At 43.3% G+C, this 20,015-nt stretch overlaps 1 protein-coding gene across 2 annotated transcripts in view; it reads left to right on the forward strand.

Annotated features, from left to right (window-relative positions):
• LOC139410676 (mediator complex subunit 27) overlaps positions 1–13,918 on the forward strand; it is a 97,174-nt gene extending 83,256 nt beyond the window's left edge. Inside the window, exons 6-9 of one of the 2 annotated variants that reach the window (XR_011634529.1) lie at positions 4,284–4,325; positions 5,489–5,566; positions 8,289–8,473; positions 13,087–13,918. Coding sequence is in view for 1 of the 2 variants with exons in the window: in XM_071156070.1 (XP_071012171.1) it covers positions 4,284–4,325; positions 5,489–5,566; positions 8,289–8,423 (255 nt within the window). In the remaining variant the exon portion in view is untranslated. Of the gene's footprint in view, positions 1–4,283; positions 4,326–5,488; positions 5,567–8,288; positions 9,513–13,086 lie in introns of those variants that run through there. The other variant, XM_071156070.1, reaches the window with a different exon arrangement.
• Positions 13,919–20,015: the final 6,097 nt, after the last annotated feature.

Genomic DNA, 20,015 nt, shown 5'->3' on the forward strand with positions numbered 1-20,015 from the left:
TGGCAGTAGAATGGCCTAAATGAAGAGCTCCAGTGACTTTCAATGTGGCACCCTCATAGGATGCCACCTTTCCAACAAGTCAGTTTGTCAAATTTCTGCCCTGCTAGAATTGCTCTGGTCGACTGTAAGTGCTGTTATTGTGAAGTGGAAACATCTAGGAGCAAAAACGTCTTAGCTGCGAAGTGGTAGGCCACACAAGCTCACAGAACGGGACCACTGAAACTCGTAGCGCATAAAAATTGTCTGTCCTCGGTTGCAACACTCACTACCGAGTTCCAAACTGCCTCTGTAAGCAACGTCAGCACAATAACTGTTCATCAAGAGCTTCATGAAATTGTTTTCCATGGCCAAGCAGCTGCCCACAAGCCTTAGACCACAATGCGCAATGAAAAAGCGTTGGCTGGAGTGGTGTAAAGCTCACTGCCGTTGGACTCTATAGCAGTGAAAACGCTTTCTCTTGAGTGATGATTTGTGCTCCGCCATCTGGCTGTCTGACGGACGGGTCTGGGTTTGGCAGATGCCAGGAGAACGCTACTTCCCCGAACTGTAAAGTTTGGTGGAGGAAGAACAATGGGGTTGGGGCTGTTTTTCATGGTTCAGGCTAGGTCCATTAGTCCCAGTGAAGGGAAATCTTAACGCTACAACATACAATGACATTCTAGACAATTCTGTGCTTCTAACTTTGTGGCAACAGTTTGGGGAAGGCCCTTTCCTGTTTCAGCATGACAATGTCCCCGTGCACAAAGCGAGGTCCATACAGAAGTACCTTTGTCGAGATCCACATACGTTTGGTCATGTAGTGTATCAGACTCGACCCAGATCCAAGACAGAAGTCTGAATTTAGGAACCACTCTGGTCCCGGGTCAGATCTCGGAGTTTCTGGTCTATTGGATCTGTGAAGACCTCTACTTCAGTCTTCTTGAGACTGTCCTGGCTACAATGAAGGATCCCTCAGGGCTATGTATTCAAAGGGACCTCATATAGCCTTTTATACAAGGGGGTTGATGGTCTCCAGCTGCTTACGTAAGACGATGCAATCCAGGGTCTGGACCTCCATTCCTCATTGTCAGTTTTCTGTTGGCACGGCTGAATAATTTAGGTGACCACTTCCTCTCTTGCACACTCACATAAAAAACTTGTAAAGGATATGTGACATTGGCTTTCCTCTACGATTTCCACTCTATCAGATTCAACATTAATCCCTAATTAATTTTGAATGTGGCTCTGTGTTGGTGTTTCGCCCTCACTCAGCCAGAGAGTGAGGACTCTTTGAACTGACATCAATATTAGGAGGCCATCAAAGCCACAGAGAACCTTGATCACCATTAATTATGCCAATGAATGGTAGACTTCTGAACCTCCTGCCAGAACAATGCTGTCTGATGTACTCAACTGTGTGTGTGTATGTGTGCGCACACACAAGCACATACATGGATTTAGTGTTTTAAATCGAGCTCTCACATACACTACCGTTCAAAAATTTAGGGTCACTTAGAAATGTCCTTGTTTTTGAAAGAAAAGCAATTTTTTTGTCCATTAAAATAACACTAAATTGATCAGAAATACAGTGTAGACATTGTTATCCTCTTGGAGCTAGGGGGCACTATTTCTATGTTTGGAAAAATAATGTTCCCAAAGTAAACGGCCTATTTCTCAGGACCAGATGCTAGAATATGCATATAATTGACAGATTAGGATAGAAAACACTCCAAAGGTTCCAAAACTGTAAAAATATTGTCTGTGAGTATAACAGAACTGATATTGCAGGCAAAATCCTGAGAAAAATCCAATCAGGAAGTGACTCTTATTTTGAAACCCCTGTGTTCCTATGCATCCCTATTGCAAGGGATATCAACCAGATTCCTCTTTCTATGGCTTCCCTAAGGTGTCAACAGCCTTTAGACATAGTTTCAGGCTTTTATTTTGAAGAATGAGCGTGAACGACCACATTGCGTAAGTGGACAGGTGGGGGCTCTCAGAGTGATTTGTGCGCAAAAGATAGAGGCGACCATTGAGTAACACCAGTCACCAGTCCTAGTGAAAAGCCAACTGTCCCTGTTGATATATTATCGAATAGATATTTGAAAAACACCCTGAGGATTGATTATAAAAAACTTTTGACATGTTTCTGTTGACATTATGGATATAATTTGGAATTTTTGTCTGCGTTGTCGTGACCGCTCTTTCCGGTGGATTCCTGGGCATAACGCCCCAAACTAACGGAGGTATTTGGATATAAAAAATATCTTTATGGAACAAAAGGAACATTTGTTGTCTAACTGGGAGTCTCGTGAGTGAAAACATCCGAAGATCATCAAAGGTAATCGATTAATTTGATTGCTTTTCTGATTTTCGTGACCAAGTTACCTGATGCTAGGTGTACTTATTGTTTTGTCGAGCAATCGATAAACTTACACAAACGCTTGTATTGCTTTCGCTGTAAAGCATCATTTCAAAATCTGAGACGACAGGTGGATTAACAAAAGGCTAAGCTGTGTATTCCTATGTTGCACTTGTTATTTCATGAATATGAATATTTTCTAGTCCTCAACTGGCAGCTTCATTAAATAGTACCCGCACAACACCAGTCTCAACGTCAACAGTGAAGATTCGACTCCGGGATGCTGGCCTTCTAGTGGGGTGTCTGTTTCTCAAACTAGACACTCTAATGTACTTGTCCTATTGCTCAGTTGTGCACCGGGGCCTCCCACTCCTCTTTCTATTGTGGTTAGAGCCAGTTTACACAGCAGTAGTACACAGCAATGTACCAGATCTTGACAATTTCTCACATGGAATAGCCTTCATTTCTCAGAACAAGAATTGACTGATGAGTTTAGGAAGAAAGTCCTTTGTTTCTGGTCATTTTGAGCCTGTAAAATCGAACCCACAAATGCTGATGCTCCAGATACACAACTAGTCTAAAGAAGGCCAGTTTTATTGATTCTTTAATCAGTACAACAGTTTTCAGCTGTGGTAACATAATCACAAAATACTTTTATAGTGATCAATTAGCCTTTTTAAAATTATAAACTTGGATTAGCTAACACAACGTGCCATTGGAACGCAGAAGTGATGGTTGCTGATTATGGGCATCTGTAGATATTCCATAGATATTCCAGCTACAATAGTCATTTACAACATTAACAATGTCTACACTGTATTTCTGATCAAAACAAGGACATTTCTAAGTGATCCCAAACTTTTGAACGGTAGTGTATATGTAACTGCCACAACTTCCCAGGGTACTTTATAGAGATAATGTGCTCCATGGAAAATGTTTTGAAGTCCAGACATTCCCAAAGCTCCACCTAGGATGAGTTAGACAGACACAACAGCAGCCAGGGTTTTGTTTAGGATGTCTCGCACCCCCGCCCCTCATGCTCCAACATCCCTATTTCTGCCGTTTTCTCCACTAATTATCATACGGTAAGAAGCAGCAGGAGCAGCAAGCTGAACCTTCTAGCATACAGAGAGAGAGAGAAAAGGAGAAGGAAACTGCACTATCAAAGGAGGGCTTCAAAGACTATCGAAGGCATCTCTTGGGTAATTTGTGATCCTGTATTATTTTCCCTTCAAAGGGTCTCTGTGTGTCGGTAGTGGGTAAAGGGACAGAGGGGGATTGAATCCGATTTCTCTAATAAATGCTGACACCAGGCCTGTTTGATATTAGTTTCAGGGTAGTGTTTTGATTTGTTATCGCCTTTGAAACTGTTTGGACGACCTTCGCACAATCTCCTGCCCTTCTCTCCCAGTTCACTGAAGGACCATGCAAGTCACAGGACAGCAGGGGATCCAGAAGAGATGAGCCATTTGAATTTAAAATATAGACCTGATCAAATTATCAATACAATGTTAATGAATGGTATTACAAAGATTATAGACTTACGTGAATGTTGATGGTGTAGTCCCGAGGTATTTAACTTTTTTTTCCCACCTTTATTTAACCAGGTAGGCCAGTTGGGAACAAGTTCTCGTTTACAACTTTTCTGTTCTACCTGATAATGAATGGCACACACCTGGTGTCCCAGGTCTAAATCAGTCCCTGATTAGAGGGGAACATTGAAAAAATGCAGTGGAACTGGCTTCGAAGTCCATAATTGAATTTGGGGGAGGTCAGTCTTGATGATGACGACACGTGTACTCCAATCTCATTGTTCTAAATTCTCAAAATTAACACTTGCTGTGATTTGTATCGTATACAACTGAAGAAAATGATGTGTGTGGATTTGAAAATGTACGATTGATTACATAGATATGAGAATAATATCATTTTCTCTCCTCAGCTGGATATCTGGTCAAAGTCAAACTATCAGGTATTTCAGAAGGTGAGACCCTATCTCTATGTTTACTCCAAACGGAGATACAATGCACAACCCTCTGTGGAACCCTCTGTCTCTCTCCCGTTGGGCCAGCTGTTGCTGGGTGTTCTCTCCCACTTGTCAAGCCCTGTCATACCAAAATGTACTCTGTTTCCGGTCGGATTTAATTTCAAACTCATTTCTGGCGAGCATATGGGGGTTATGAGTCGTCCTCACTTCCCTCTCATCCTCCCTCACCAAATCTCATCAGGCGGAGTCATCGCCATGGCAGCATATGGGCAGCCAGAAAGCCACACACACCAACGACTGGGATGGAGCCAGCATTAATAGAAAGAGAGCCCCCAATTGTGTTTTTCATAGAGCATTGTCACTTGTGCCCCCTGGCTGTTCAAAGCACAGTATGTTTATTTCTTGATCTCATCCTAATGCTAAGTCAAACAGACCGTGAGGAAGGCGAGAGAAAGGGAGGATGGCACCTCTCAGCTTCCCCTCCCATCTGTCACTGCACTGCCAAGGTCTGACTTGTCACCAAAGCCTCTTTGTTAACCGCCCAGTCATATCCTTACATCTTCTTTGAGGAGAAAGCCCCCCTTCTGCTTTGATATGTTTTCCCTGTGCATTTAGTGTACTATATGCCTGCTATGTGCTGCTAATAGCTGTGTCCCTCATGCTTTGCCAGATGGTAAAAATGTAATAGCAATGGACATATTGACTGGACACAGAATAAAACAATACTAGCTACATCGACAGAAGAACTTAGTTACGTAATAGATGGCCCGCAGATAATTGCATGTGGGATGAATATTTGATTTTGATCAAAGTATTAAGAATAAAATACCCAGTCACTGCCAAGTGAATGTGTAGGAGTGAGAGATGGATACAGTATACGCTATGATTAGTATTGCTCCAATGACAACCATGCAGTAGTCTACCAGAACTATTTTAGTTATTTTAAAAGTTGAGTAATAAGTACTCTGTCTTTGAAAACATCTTGTTTTTACTTGACCGCTTGAATTGATTATGTTATGTAATGCTTGCTCATAAAACCATATAGAATTGAACATGAACTGGCAGGCTTAATGTGATTTTATTGTTTTAGGTTTAGCAGAGACACCTGGAATGTTCTCAAATGTTCATGGGTTTTTACAAGCCCCGTTTTCTCTCTTAAGGTTACGGATCATGCCACCACTGCTCTGCTGCACTACCAACTTCCACAAATGCCCGACGTGGTGGTACGGTCCTTCATGGTGAGCACATTCACAAAGCAAACGCTCTACATAATCCTCTCCCACCCTGTGTCTGAGCTCCTCTACTTGATAATCCACTCTGTCTTTTGTCCCATATCTTCACCATGTACACATAGCCAATGGATTGCACTTCCATTGCTAGTCAGTCCAGGCATCTTATCACACAGTACTGTAACAGTACCTCATTTGATTTAAAGCTCAGAGACTAATTTTTTATAAGGGGAGGAGGGGGTTGAAAATTGTCAGGCTATTACTGAATAACTACTGGTTGAGTCAGACAAAGCTTCCATCTCTCACTGACGCTAGTAGCCAGTCACCACATAGAGTCCAATAGAGGAGGTACCTCAGGAAGCATAGAAAATACTTGTCATTGTTATTGTGTGATGTATCAGGTACCATCGGATGTTCTTACTCCTGGCTTCCCGGAGTGCAGGACGGGGTTATATATTAGTGTTTTGATGTTTTAGTCTTTAAATAGCCCGACTGTCCACTCTGTAGATCCATGCTCTTAGTGCTGAAGTGAGGGAGATTGATTAGCCACTCCTCTCCGGTGCTGAAAATCAATGAGATACTATTTTGATCTGACCCGGCCAGGGTGTGGGGGCTGGGTAGCACTGCCGTCCTTTAGGGAGGGGTTTCAAACGGACAGCTCAACGGCTCGGCTTCAGGGCCAACAGCGGGGCACCTCCTTTACTGACCTGTCCACATTTACAGCTTGACACTGTCCAGAAAGACATGATCACTACATACCCAGACATCACCATGTTTTGAAACGTCTTAAGACATCTTAAAAAGTCAAGACATCTTTAAGGTGCATCTATAGACTGTCTCAATACGTTTGAAGACAATCTTAGAATGAATGAGACGTTTCAAGGCACTATAAATAGTATTTATATGGTTTAGTTGTTTACTTATTGATTCCATGTTTGTCTTGTAGTGATTTGGCAATCACTTACTCATTGCTAGCACAAACTTTACAAACAAATCTGTTTAAAACAGATCACTTCAACACTTGCAGGATACCTCTGATGTGCTAGAGTAGGACCTAAGAACAGTGAAATACAATATTACATTTAAGTATGTGATTATTTCTCAATAGATGTAAATATTCAGATAGAAAAGATGGGCAAGACTCCAGGCTCTGTCGCAGCCGGCCACAACCGGGAGACCCATGGGTCTGCTCACAATTGGCCCAACGTCGTCCGGGTTAGGGGAGGGTTTGGCTGGCAGGGATGTTCTTGTCCCATCGCGCACTAGGGACTCCTGTGGCGGGCCGGGCGTAATGCAGGCTGACACGACGCCAGGTGTACAGTGTTTCCTCCGACACATTGGTGTGGCTGGCATCCGGGTGAAGCGGGCGTTGTGTCCAGAATCAGTGTGGCTTGGTTGGGTTGTGTTTCGGAAGATGCACGGCTCTCGACCTTCGCCTCTCCCGAGTTCTGTACGGGAGTTGCAACGATGGGACAAGACTGTAACTACCAATTGGATACCACGAAATTGGGAGAAAAAAGGGGCAAAAAAATGTTTGATATAAAATAGATGGTCATGATAGGAAACTAAATGTACAGATTCTTAGAAGTAGATGGTCATGCTAGGAAGCTAAATGTACAGATTCATAGAAATAGATGGTCATGATAGGATGCTAAATGTACAAAGTTATTGTGCTGATGTTGCTTCCAGAGGCAGTTTGGAACTCGGTAGTGAGTGTTGCAACCGAAGACAGGCGATTTTTACGCGCTTCAGCATTCGGCGGTCCTGTCCTCTGATCTAAAAGTAAAAGGGTGTGAGTACTTTCTGAAGGTACTGTATGTCTGCAATCAATCCTGTTGAAGGGAACAGTTGGCCTAAGTCCCGTCTTAAATAGCTACTAAAGCAGTCAAACAAATATGGCTTTTCTGCACCTGTTTCTCAGTTGCTATTCCATAGGCTTGCAGAGACATTTCTCTCTCCTTACACATAACTGTATGTAGCCTTCTGGTTGCAGAGCTAACCTGAGATTGTTGTAATGGGTCTTTTCTCACGCTTCCCAGTGACAGTGGTGAACATTACCCTGGCTGGTGATGAATCTTGGAGCAGGGTTTTAATCCTCTAGATTGATGGTGCCGGTGAATGTGTTCTGCCAGGTGTGTGACTGAGAAGGAGGTGTGGCTGGCTGGAGCCAAATCAAATCAAATTTTATTTGTCACATACACATGGTTAGCAGATGTTAATGCAAGTGTAGCGAAATGCTTGTGCTTCTAGTTCCGACAATGCAGTAATAACCAACAAGTAATCTAACTAACAATTCCAAAACTACTGTCATAAGGATATATGAATGAGTGATGGTACAGAGCAGCATAGGCAGGATACAGTAGATGGTATCGAGTACAGTATATACATGAGGTGAGTATGTAAACAAAGTGGCATAGTTAAAGTGGCTAGTGATACATGTATTACATAAGGATGCAGTCGATGATATAGAGCCCACTGACTGGCTGGGAGAGAAAGCAGGGGGAGCCCAAGCAGGAGGAGAGGCTCCATTTCACCCCCCTAGGTGGATCAACCGCAGGCCCCCACATTGGGTCTCTCTCGCCATTGTCAGCACATATGCTCATTGTAGTGGCCATCATTGAGTTTTGATAAAAAATGTCATGTTTTACTAGAATCAGTCTATTGGTGAATCCTCCTGACAAATATATCACTGTCCTCCAGCCTGAATGTCCCTTTTTGCTCTCCTCGGCAGACCTGGCTAAGAAGCTACATCAAGCTGTTCCAGACCCCTTGTCAGCGCTGTGGAAAGTTTCTGCAAGAGGGACTTCCCCCGACCTGGAGAGACTTTCGTACCCTGGAGGCCTTCCACGACACGTGCAGGCAATGAGGAAACGGTGGGGACAGGTTCCATTGGAAACTGCTCTGACAACTCATCTGGTAAGATGAGAGCATGGCAAGACTTCACCTTCTCTTCAACCTCTCTATGTAGAGCAACAACCCCGGGATATATAGACTATCATGCCTGGTAGTCCACTTCCTGGTTGAATAGGCATCAGGTAGCCGACTGGGATGAAGAGAGGGCTCCAGTACGTAGGGGGAATTCCAGTTTACAGACGTCAACATCCAAATTAAAATGCCAAGACTGCCACCGTTGACTCTTCCATCATTAACATGACATGAATGTTGTTTAGGTCTGTAAGTCCCCCCCTCCCCCACTGTGTATGATGATGTCATATTAATGAGTCTACCTTTAACCTAATCTCACACAGTTGACCAAATGTTTGCCTTATAGAGAATTGTTCATTGCTCCTACTCCAGTCCCCTGGTTGTGCGGGAACCTTTTTTTCTGTTCCACACAACTCTCCAAATAACAAAATAAAAAGTTGTTTTGCATCAAAGGCTGAGCGAAACATATTCATGCCCCAAATCTTGTGCCGCTTTTTAGCATTGTGTTGTAATTGGTCACTTTTATACAAGAGCTGGGTTTAATATTTCTTGATCTATGCTGGATATGTGGAGGGAAAAGTATTTTTTGTGAGGTGGTTGTTAAAAAGTCAACTTCAAAAAGTAGGTCATGACCCTTATGTATTTAGATGGCAAGCGAAGGGAATTGCTAATTTTGTACAGATGTAATATCTTAATTGTATCACCCTATTGTAGGAGAACTTTCCTGCAATGCAGGAAATGTTTAACTTGTAGTCTATTTGAGGTTTTAAAAGTTTGTAATTTCCATTTAGTAGTTTGACTTGATTTTCCCTTACAAAAAATGTTATCAACCTCTACATAAAATGTCCATAAATTATAATCCACATAATAATTTCAGTTTCCTGTTGCTGCAGGATTATTTTCTTGCTGTACCAAACTGGCTCAAATGAAGATCCTACATCTGTAGAATTAGGCGCCTGCCTTTTTGTACATTTTCAAAATAGTATTTTTTTTATAACCATTGTCTAAATAAAGTACAGAATTGTTTTAATTGTAGCCGTCTGTCATCTTATCTCAATCTTCTGGAGGGTGGAGGAAAGGGTCTTGTCAATTCACAACACATTTTGAATATCTCTAGTCTTCAATGTTGTTCATCAATTTTCAGATTAGACATTACGCATGCATTTCATCATTCATGGGGCTCTTTGTGACTGTGAACAGCAGTTATCAAGGATCCTTGGCACATTCTCAAAGAGCGTACAGTTCACAGTCAAATGTAGTGTAAATGTTTTACACCACATGCAAAACTGAAATTAAGTATTAGTATTTTAAGTCACAAAGAGACAGCGCACAACACTCTCCAAACTAAAAACTTTGTTGCACAGTTTTGAAAAAACTATGAGTTTATGTGAGGGGTTGAGATTGCATGAAGAGTGAAAGTAGAATGGGCCATTGTTTCGTAACCTCCCCAGTACAGTACGGACATTGTACTTTGTCACCTCTGTACATGTCGCTTTCTGGCTTTCCAGCTCTGAATTATTGATTTTGTTTATGTTACGATGTAGATTCCGCCATCGAAAGAGCTATTCAGATGAAGCATAAAAGGAATAATGATGATGGTGATAACAGCATACTGTTAGTGCCGTCTCCTCCATAGGACAGGACCGTGTGTCTGTCCATCTGTTTTGTCTGTCCGGTTTCAACTCCTCTTCAGTGTATTACGGTTCAAATAAATATGGCTGTATGTTCCTGTGTAAAATATATACACTGCTCAAAAAAATAAAGGGAACACTTAAACAACACAATATAACTCCAAGTCAATCACACTTCTGTGAAATCAAACTGTCCACTTAGGAAGCAACACTGATTGACAATACATTTCACATCCTGTTGTGCAAATGGAATAGACAACAGGTGGAAATTATAGGCATTTAGCAAGACACCCCCAATAAAGTAGTGGTTCTGCAGGTGGGGACCACAGACCACTTCTCAGTTCCAATGCTTCCTGGCTGATGTTTTGGTCACTTTTGAATGCTGGCGGTGCTTTCACTCTAGTGGTAGCATGAGACAGAGTCTACAACCCACACAAGTGGCTCAGGTAGTGCAGCTCATCCAGGATGGCACATCAATGCGAGATGTGGCAAGAAGGTTTGCTGTGTCTGTCAGCGTAGTGTCCAGAACATGGAGGCGCTACCAGGAGACAGGCCAGTACGTCAGGAGACGTGGAGGAGGCCGTAGGAGGGCAACAACCCAGCAGCAGGACCGCTACCTCCGCCTTTGTGCAAGGAGGAGCAGGAGGAGCACTGCCAGAGCCCTGCAAAATGACCTCCAGCAGGCCACAAATGTGCATGTGTCTGCTCAAACGGTCAGAAACAGACTCCATGAGGGTGGTATGAGGGCCCGACGTCCACCGGTTGGGGTTTGTGCTTACAGCCCAACACCGTGCAGGACGTTTGGCATTTGCCAGAGAACACCAAGATTGGCAAATTCGCCACTGGCGCCCTGTGCTCTTCACAGATGAAAGCAGGTTCACAATGAGCACATATGACAGACGTGATAGTATGGAGACGCCGTGGAGAACGTTCGGCTGCCTGCAACATCCTCCAGCATGACCGGTTTGGCGGTGGGTCAGTCATGGTGTGGGGTGGCATTTCTTTGGGGGGCTGCACAGCCCTCCATATGCTCGCCAGAGGTACCCGGACTGCCATTAGGTACCCGAGAGGAGATCCTCAGACCCCTTGTGAGACCATATGCTGGTGTGGTTGGCCCTGGGTTCCTCCTAATGCAAGACGATGCCTCATGTGGCTGGAGTGTGTCAGCAGTGTGTCAGCAGTGTGTCAGCAGTTCCTGCAAGAGGAAGGCATTGATGCTATGGACTGGCCCGCCCGTTCCCCAGACCTGAATCCAATTGAGCAGCATCTGGGACATCATGTCTCGCTCCATCCACCAACAGACTGCACCACAGACTGTCCAGGAGTTGGCGGATGCTTTAGTCCAGGTCTGGGAGGAGATCTCTCAGGAGACCATCCGCCACCTCATCAGGAGCATGCCCAGGCATTGTAGGGAGGTCATACAGGCACGTGGAGGCCACACACACTACTGAGCCTCATTTTGACTTGTTTTAAGGACATTACATCAAAGTTGGATCAGCCTGTAGTGTGGTTTTCCACTTTAATTTTGAGTGTGACTCCAAATCCAGACCTCCATGGGTTAATAAATTTGATTTCTATTGATCATTTTTGTGTGATTTTGTTGTCAGCACATTCAACTATGTAAAGAAAAAAGTATTTAATAAGAATATTTCATTAATTCAGATCTAGGATGTGTTATTTTAGTGTTCCCTTTATTTTTTTGAGCAGTGTATTTTTTAAATGGTGTCATCCAGCTCTTCTTGCTAAGAGGAATCCTCAGAAGCAGCCATTTTAGCTAATTATGGGAACTTCCATGAGACACGTCCAGTGTCTCTATTGAACAAGGACAACCATATCTACTCTCTGCTAGCGTGAGGGGGCAATCGGCCAAAAACACAAAGGCCACAACAATTGCTACAAAACATGACTCCATTAATTTTTATATCAGACAGCAGGCTCAATCAACCAATGACGTCATTGGTTGAACTCTCCCTGCGCAAAAATGAAATAACACAGCTTTAGTGCATAATTATGTCCGAAACACCCGATCATCAATCAGAATTATGTAGGGAGACTGGAAGAACACCCCAAATAGTGTCTAGCGGTGAAGTTTCCCTTTAATAGAACAATAAGAAGGAGCATCCAAACGTCTCTGCCAATTCCTGCTAGTTTAAAGTAGTTTATTTTGTTCTTGTTTTGAGGTGTTTTTACTTGCGCAATGTCTATGATTATATGGCTAAAATGCACTAGCTAAATAACTTAACAACTAACGATGTACACTACATGACCTAATGTATGTGGACACCTGCTCGTCGAACATCTCGTTCCAAAATCATGGCTGTTAATATGGAGTTGGACTTTCCACTAGATGTTAGATCCGTGTTGCCCAGCAACAGCCCCAAAACATCACTGCTCTAGAGGAGATCTGCATGGAGGAATGGGCCAAAATACCAGCAACAGTGTGTGAAGACTTACAGAAAACGTTTGACCTCTGTCATTGCCAACAAAGGGTATATAACAAAGTATTGAGATAAACTTTTGTTATTGACCAAATACTTATTTTCCACCATAATTTGCAAATAAATTCATAAAAAATCCTACAATATGATTTTCTGGATTTTTTTTCTCATTTTGTCTGTCATAGTTTAAATGTACCTATCATGAAAATTACAGGCCTCTCTCATATTTTTAAGTGGGAGAACTTGCACAATTGGTGGCTGACTAAATACTTTTTTGCCCCACTGTATATATATATATATATATATTATTTTTTTTACAAGTAAGAGTCTTGTCCCACCACTGCATTTCCATTAGCCTCCCCCTGTTTCCTTTGAGTTACCCGTTGATGCTGCATTTCCTCGTAATCCTTCCCCTTCCCTCTCCCAGCCCCCCTCCTCACTCCACCTCACACACATTCTCCCTTGGAATGCCTAATTATTGCTCCCCAACACGGCTTATGATTGATAATGAGTGCTGGTGTTCCTCTCCCCTCAGGTGTGAAAGAAGACCAAGAGAGCAGGGTGTAAGGTGTGTAGCTAGCAACGCTCCTGAATGACTGGTGTCTACAAAGCCAACTGCCCTGCGCCGTAAGCCTTTTTTCAGCACACTTTTCAGTGCACACACTGGTAGTTAAGACTACTCAATTATCCTCACAGGATTCACTATCCAAATACACACTATAATGTGTGTTATGTTAAAAAATGTTGACATTATTACACAGACAGGACGTGTTCCCTCCTTGTTTTATCAAGTTTCCCCACGTCATGAAAATGGAAACTGACAGCATAATAAGAGTGGCTAAGTCTATGTCAAAGGTTGTCAAAAAACCTATTGAACAGACACCCTGACATTTCTTAATTACAGTGGAGGTGTTTTTTTTTTTTTTTACCATGGACTCCCATTCTGCCTGCATTACCGAGTAGAGGGGAGGTGGAAGGAGGTCTGTGTAAGGGAGGTCAGTCGTTGTCCCGAGAGGCAGATGGTGATGAGTTCCTCTCGATGCCAGGAGAAGCCTGGACAGGCTCCATTCACACAGCCCTAGGCGTATGTAGGAGGTGCGTACACCGGGGTCGGCCTCAGCAGTGGAGGCCACATCCAACTCCCATCTGTTCTTTGGCTCCACCACCAGATCTCAAACTAGCACTGTGTTATCAGCAGCACTCCACCATGTGAGTCCTGCCTTCTCTCTGGTCATGGAAAGGTCATTAACTGTGAACCTGTCCAAACCACACCACAGTAATGATTGTATATCAGCATGTTTGAATAGAAAGATACAGTGACACATTTGAATGGCATTTAAAATGATTATGCAATAAAGTGAGGAACCTAAGCAAGTAGTACATATCATTGGTCCTCCGTATGTTTACATGCTTTCTAAACTGATTATGGGAGTATGTTGGTCATGTCAACACCTTACTCTGCTTATCTTCAGCATAAGGTAGTAATCGAAGTAAGCATACGCTGATTAAAACACCTGGTTTTCTGATTTATTTTTTTAATTATTAGACATGTAAACAGCTTAATCAGAGTTCCAGCGATGTATTTGATCTGCACATTTTATTTTTTTATTTTAACTTTATTTAACCAGGTAGGCTAGTTGAGAACAAGTTCTCATTTGTAACTGCGACCTGGCCAAGATAAAGCAAAGCAGTTTGACACATACAACAACACAGAGTTACACATGGAATAAACAAGCATACAATCAATAATACAGTAGGAAAAAAATGAGGTAGGATAAGAGAGGTAAGGCAATAAATAGGCCATGGTGGCGAAGTAATTACAATATAGCAATTAAACACTGGAATGGTAGAATGTGCAGAAGATGAATGTGCAAGTAGAGATACTGGGGTTCAAAGGAGCAAGATAAATAAATAAATACAGTATGGGGATGAGGTAGATTGGATGGCCCAATAATTAAACCCTGTGGCACCCCCCATGGAGACTGCCACAGGTCCGAACAACAGGACCTCCGATTTGACACACTGAACTCTATCAGAGAAGTAGTTAGTGAACCAGGCGAGGCAGTCATTTGAGAAGCCAAGGATGTTGAGTCGTTGAGTCTGCCAATAAGAATGTTGTGATTGATGGAGTCGAAAGCCTTGGCCAGGTCGATTAATACGGCTGCACAGTTATTTCTCTTATCAATGGCGGTTATGATATCGTTTAGGACCTTGAGCATGGCTGAGGTGCACCCATGACCAGCTCTGAAACCAGACTGCATAGCGGAGAAGGTACGGTGTGATTCGAAATGGTCGGAAATCTGTTTGTTAACTTGGCTTTCGAAGACCTTAGAAAGGCAGGGTAGAATAGATCTAGGTCTGTAGCAGTTTGGGTCTAGAATGTCTCCCCCTTTGAAGAGGGGGATGACCGCGGCAGCTTTCCAATCTTTGGGAATCTCAGACGTTACGAAAGAGAGGTTGAACAGGCTAGTAATAGGATTTGCAGCAATTTCGGCAGATAATTTTAGAAAGAGAGGGTCCAGATTGTCTAGCCCGGCTGATTTGTAGGGGACCAGATTTTGCAGCTGTTTCAGAACATCAGCTATCTGGATTTGGGTGAAGGAGAAGTGGGGGAGGTTCGGGCGAGTTACTGTGGGGATCGCAGGGCTGTTGACCGGGGTAGGGGTAGCCTGATGGAAAGCATGGCTATTCGTAGAAAATGCTTATTGAAATTCTCAATTATAATGGATTTATCAGTGGTAACAGTGTTTCCTAGCCTCAGTGCAGTGGGCAGCTGGGAGGAGGTACTCTTATTCTCCATGGACTTTATAGTGTCCCAGAATTTTTTTGAGTTTGTGCTACAGGATGCACATTTCTGCTTGAAGAAGCTAGCCTTAGCTTTCCTAACTGCCTGTGTATATTTGTTCCTAACTTCCTGGAAAAGCCACAGGATGTTTTTGTGCTGGTCAAGGGCAGTCAGGTCTGGAGAGAACCAAGGGCTATATCTGTTCCTGGGTCTACATTTTTGGAATGGGGCATGCTTCTTTAAGATGGTGAGGAATGCACTTTTAAAGAATAACCAGGCATCCTCTACTTACAGGATGTCCAGGATACCTGGGCCAGTATCCTTCCAAGGTACCTGGGCCAGGTCGATTAGTAAGGCCTGCTTGCTGAAGTGTTTTAGGGAGAGTTTGACAGTGATGAGGGGTGGTCGATTGACCGCAGACCCATTACGGATGCAGGCAAAGAGGCAGTGATCCCTGAGATCTTGGTTGAAAACAGCAGAGGTGTATTTGGAGGGCAAGTTGGTTAGGAATATCTATGAGGGTGCCCGTGTTTACGGATTTGGGGTTGTACCTGGTGGGTTCATTGATAATTTGTGTGATATTGAGGGCATCAAGCTTAGATTGTAGGATGGCCGGGGTGTTAAGCATGTCACAGCTTAGGTCACCTAGCAGCACAAGCTCTGAAGATAGATGGGGGGCAATCAATTCACATGTGGTGTCCAGGGCACAGCTTGGGGCAGAGGTTGGTCTATAGCAAGCAGCAACAGTGAGAGACTTGTTTCTGGAAAGATGGATTTTTAAAAGTAGAAGTTCAAATTGTTTGGACACAGACCTGGATAGTAAGACAGAACTCTGAAGGCTATCTCTGCAATAGATTGCAACACCGCCCCCTTTGGCAGTTCTATCTTGTCGGAAAATGTTATAGTTAGGGATGGAAATTTCAGGGTTTTTGGTGGACTTCCTAAGCCAGGATTCAGACACGGCTAGGACATCCGGGTTGGCAGAGTGTGCTAAAGCAGTGAATAAAACAAACTTAGGGAGGAGGCTTCTAATGTTAACATGCAAGAAACCAAGGCTTTTACGGTTACAGAAGTAAAAAAGTGAGAGCGCCTGGGGAGTAGGAGTGGAGCTAGGCACTGCAGGGCCTGGATTAACCTCTACATCACCAGAGGAACAGAGGAGGAGTAGGATGAGGGTATGGCTTAAGGCTATCAGGACTGGTCGTTTAGTGCGTTCAGAGCAGAGAGTAAAATGAGCAGGTTTCTGGGCGTGAGAGAATAGATTCAAGGCATAATGTACAGACAGAGGTATGGTAGGATGTGAAGCTAGGACGCGGCGATCGGATGAGCATTCAGGGTTGGTCGCGATGTAGAAGCCAGTTGAGTACCCCCTCGAGCAGATTACGTCGTAGTCCAGTCGTGAAGGATCGGCGGGGTTCCGTACCGGCAGTAGAAGGGGTCCGGGTATTGTAGACAAGGAGTGGCTGATGGGCCTCTTTAGCTAGCCGGGAGAAAGGGCCTAGCATGGGCTAGCTCCAGGCTAATTGGTGCTTGCTCCGGGATAGACATTAGCCAGTACTCGGATAGCAGCTAGCTAGTTGCGAAGATCCAGGTGCAAATGTCCAGAGCTTGCGGTAGGAATCCGGGGATATGGAGAGAAAATATGTCCGGTATGCTCTGGTTTGAGTCGCGTTGTACAAACTGGCGAGAGCTTTCCGAGCTAAAGATTAGCTGATGACCGCTAGCAGTGGTTAATTGATTAGTAGCTAGTGAGCTGGCTAGCTTCTGTTGGGGGATTCCGAATACGAGGTGAATAATACTTTAGAAAATGTTTTTTTTAAAGATATATACAAGGGACACGACAAGACTGGGACAAAAGACGTCTGACTGCTATGCCATCTTGGATTATTTTATAACATGTACCAGCAGTTCAAGTTTGGAGTTTGGAGAAGAAAAAAAATTACGAATGGTTTTCTCATATAAACTTTATACAGTGCCTTCAGAAAGTATTCACACCTAGGTTTGCAAAAGGGTCGTAAACTTTCCGGTAAATTTCCGGAATCATACTGGAAATTTTCCATGGGAATTTAAGCCCGGGAATTTGGGTAATTTTGCTTAAATTCATCAAAAAAGTTAGCTTATAACAGTGAACCTTTTTTTGTGGAATTACACATAAGGCAATTCTAAGTCTGGTGGCATATCTTGGTTAAACTATCCCTAATTTAATGGATTTGCAATCCTCTGCATGCACAGCGCATTCTTCCATCACATGTACAGCTGATTCTCAAGATTTTGCACACTAATGAGATGCTATTGAGCCCACGTTACTACACTGTCTGAGCCAAGAACTACGTGCTTTCTGGTAAGTTTTGATTACAATACTGGGTGGGGTGAATATATTTTATATGACGAACATGATTTTTTGTTAACTAGTAAATAGTAGCCTCCAGCAAAGTGTGTTTAAATCATTTCTAACTTGTTAACAATTTCTGCTAGTTAGTTATTGCTACCGTTGTGGGTTTTAGCTTGCTTGAGCTTGCTAACTGAGGAGTGTTAATTATTTCCATACATTTCATTTTAAAACATTTATCTTACAAAGGAGTTGTTTAATCTAACTGCTTAACTATTTGTCTGTACATGGAATTGTAGTTTTTCTTTTACTCATTTTTTTCTAGTCTTTACAGGACAATGTCACGTGCACTATCTGACGTGTGGAGGCATTTCACTGCAGCTAATGTAGAAGGAAAAGCTGTGTACATTTGCAAATACTGTGCCAAATCAGTGTGAAGAATGCAACAAAGATACAGAATCATCTGGCCAAGTGCATAAAGTTCTCTCAGCGCTGACAACAACCAACCTCTGACAAAAGTCCCTCTACTTCTATTCGAGGTGAAAATGATGAATCCTTATCGATAGCAACAACTCATGGTCCTTCTGGAATAAGAAGTTTTTTTGACTCAATGCAGGAACGTAGTCAGAAGTGCTGATGAATGTCTTGCTCGAGCTGTGTATGCAACTGGTTCACCTCTGATGCTCACAGGCAATGTGTATTGGAAGAGATTTCTGAATGTTCTTCGCCCAGCATACACCTCTCCAACCAGACATGATTTATCTACTCATTTGCTGGATGCAGAGTTCAATTGAGTTCAAATCAAATCAAAGGTTATTTGTCACATACCTTACAGTGAAATGCTTACTTACAGGCTCTAACCAATAGTGCAAAAAAAAGCTATTAGGTGAACAATAGGTAAGTAAAGAAGTAAAAACAACAGTAGAAAGACAGCGAAAAACAGTAGCGAGGCTATAAAAGTAGCGAGGCTACATACAGACACTGGTTAGTCAGGCTTATTGAGGTAGTATGTACATGTAGATACGGTTCAAGTGAAGTGAAGGTCAAGACAATTTATAGAGAAAGACTGTATTGCAATCATCTCTGATGGGTGGTCAAATGTTTTTGGGCAAAGAATAACTAACTACATCATCTCCACCCCTCAATCAGTATTCTACAAGAGCACAGACTCAAGGGACAACAGACACACCGGTCTCTATATTGCAGATGAGCTGAAGGCAGTCATCAATGACCTTGGACCACAGAAGGTATTTGCACTGGTTTTTATTAGGGAGAGGCATACGATTTATTTATTTATTTCACCTTTATTTAACCAGGTAGGCTAGTTGAGAAAAAGTTATCATTTGCAACTGCGACCTGGCCAAGATATGGTGACAGACAATGCTGCGAACATGAAGGCTGCTTGGTCTAAAGTGGAGGAGTCCTACCCTCACTTCACACCCATTGGCTGTGCTGCTCATGCATTGAAGCTGCTCCTCAAGGACATCATGGCACTGAAAACAATTGATACACTACAAGAGAGCTAAGGAAATGTTTAGGTATGTGAAGGGTCATCAAGTTATAGCAGCAATCTACCTCACCAAGCAAAGTGAGAATAATAAGAGCACCACATTGAAGCTGCCCAGCAACACCCATTGGGGTGGTGTTGTCATCATGTTTGACAGTCTCCTGGAGGGGAAGGAGTCTCTCCAAGAAATGGCCATATCACAGTCTGCCAATATGGACAGCCCCATCAAGAGGATCCTCCTGTATGATGTATTTTGGGAGAGAGTGGTAAGCAGCCTGAAACTCCGGAAACCTATAGTAGTAGCCATTGCACGGATTGAGGGAGACAATGCAATTCTGACTGATGTTCAGACTCTGCTTGCAGATGTAAGAGAAGAAATCCGTACTGCCCTGCCCACTTCACTGTTGCTCCAAGCAGAGGAAACTGCAGTTCTGAAAAACAGCGTACATGTTGGATCCCAGGTTTGCTGGCAAGATCATCCTGTCTGGTGCAGAGATCAACAAGGCCTATAGTGTCATCACTACCGTGTCTCGCCACCTTGGCCTGGATGAGGGCAAGGTTCTTGGCAGTCTGGCGAAGTACACTTCCAAGAAAGTGCTTTGGGATGGAGATGCAATATGGCAGTCATGCCAACATATCCCATCACCCACCTGGTGGAAGGGACTTTTGTGGATCTGAGGCTCTTTCCCCTGTTGCCGCCATCATCCTTCAAATCCCACCAACATCAGCCGCCTCAGAGCGCAACTGGTCCTTTTAAGGAACACGCACAACAAAGCACGCAACAGGCTGACCAATACAAGGGTTGACAAATTTGAGGCTTTTTGAGCTTGACAATGAGCCATC

This window comes from Oncorhynchus clarkii, chromosome 6 (genome assembly GCF_045791955.1).
Source record: "Oncorhynchus clarkii lewisi isolate Uvic-CL-2024 chromosome 6, UVic_Ocla_1.0, whole genome shotgun sequence".
NCBI lineage: Eukaryota > Metazoa > Chordata > Actinopteri > Salmoniformes > Salmonidae > Oncorhynchus > Oncorhynchus clarkii.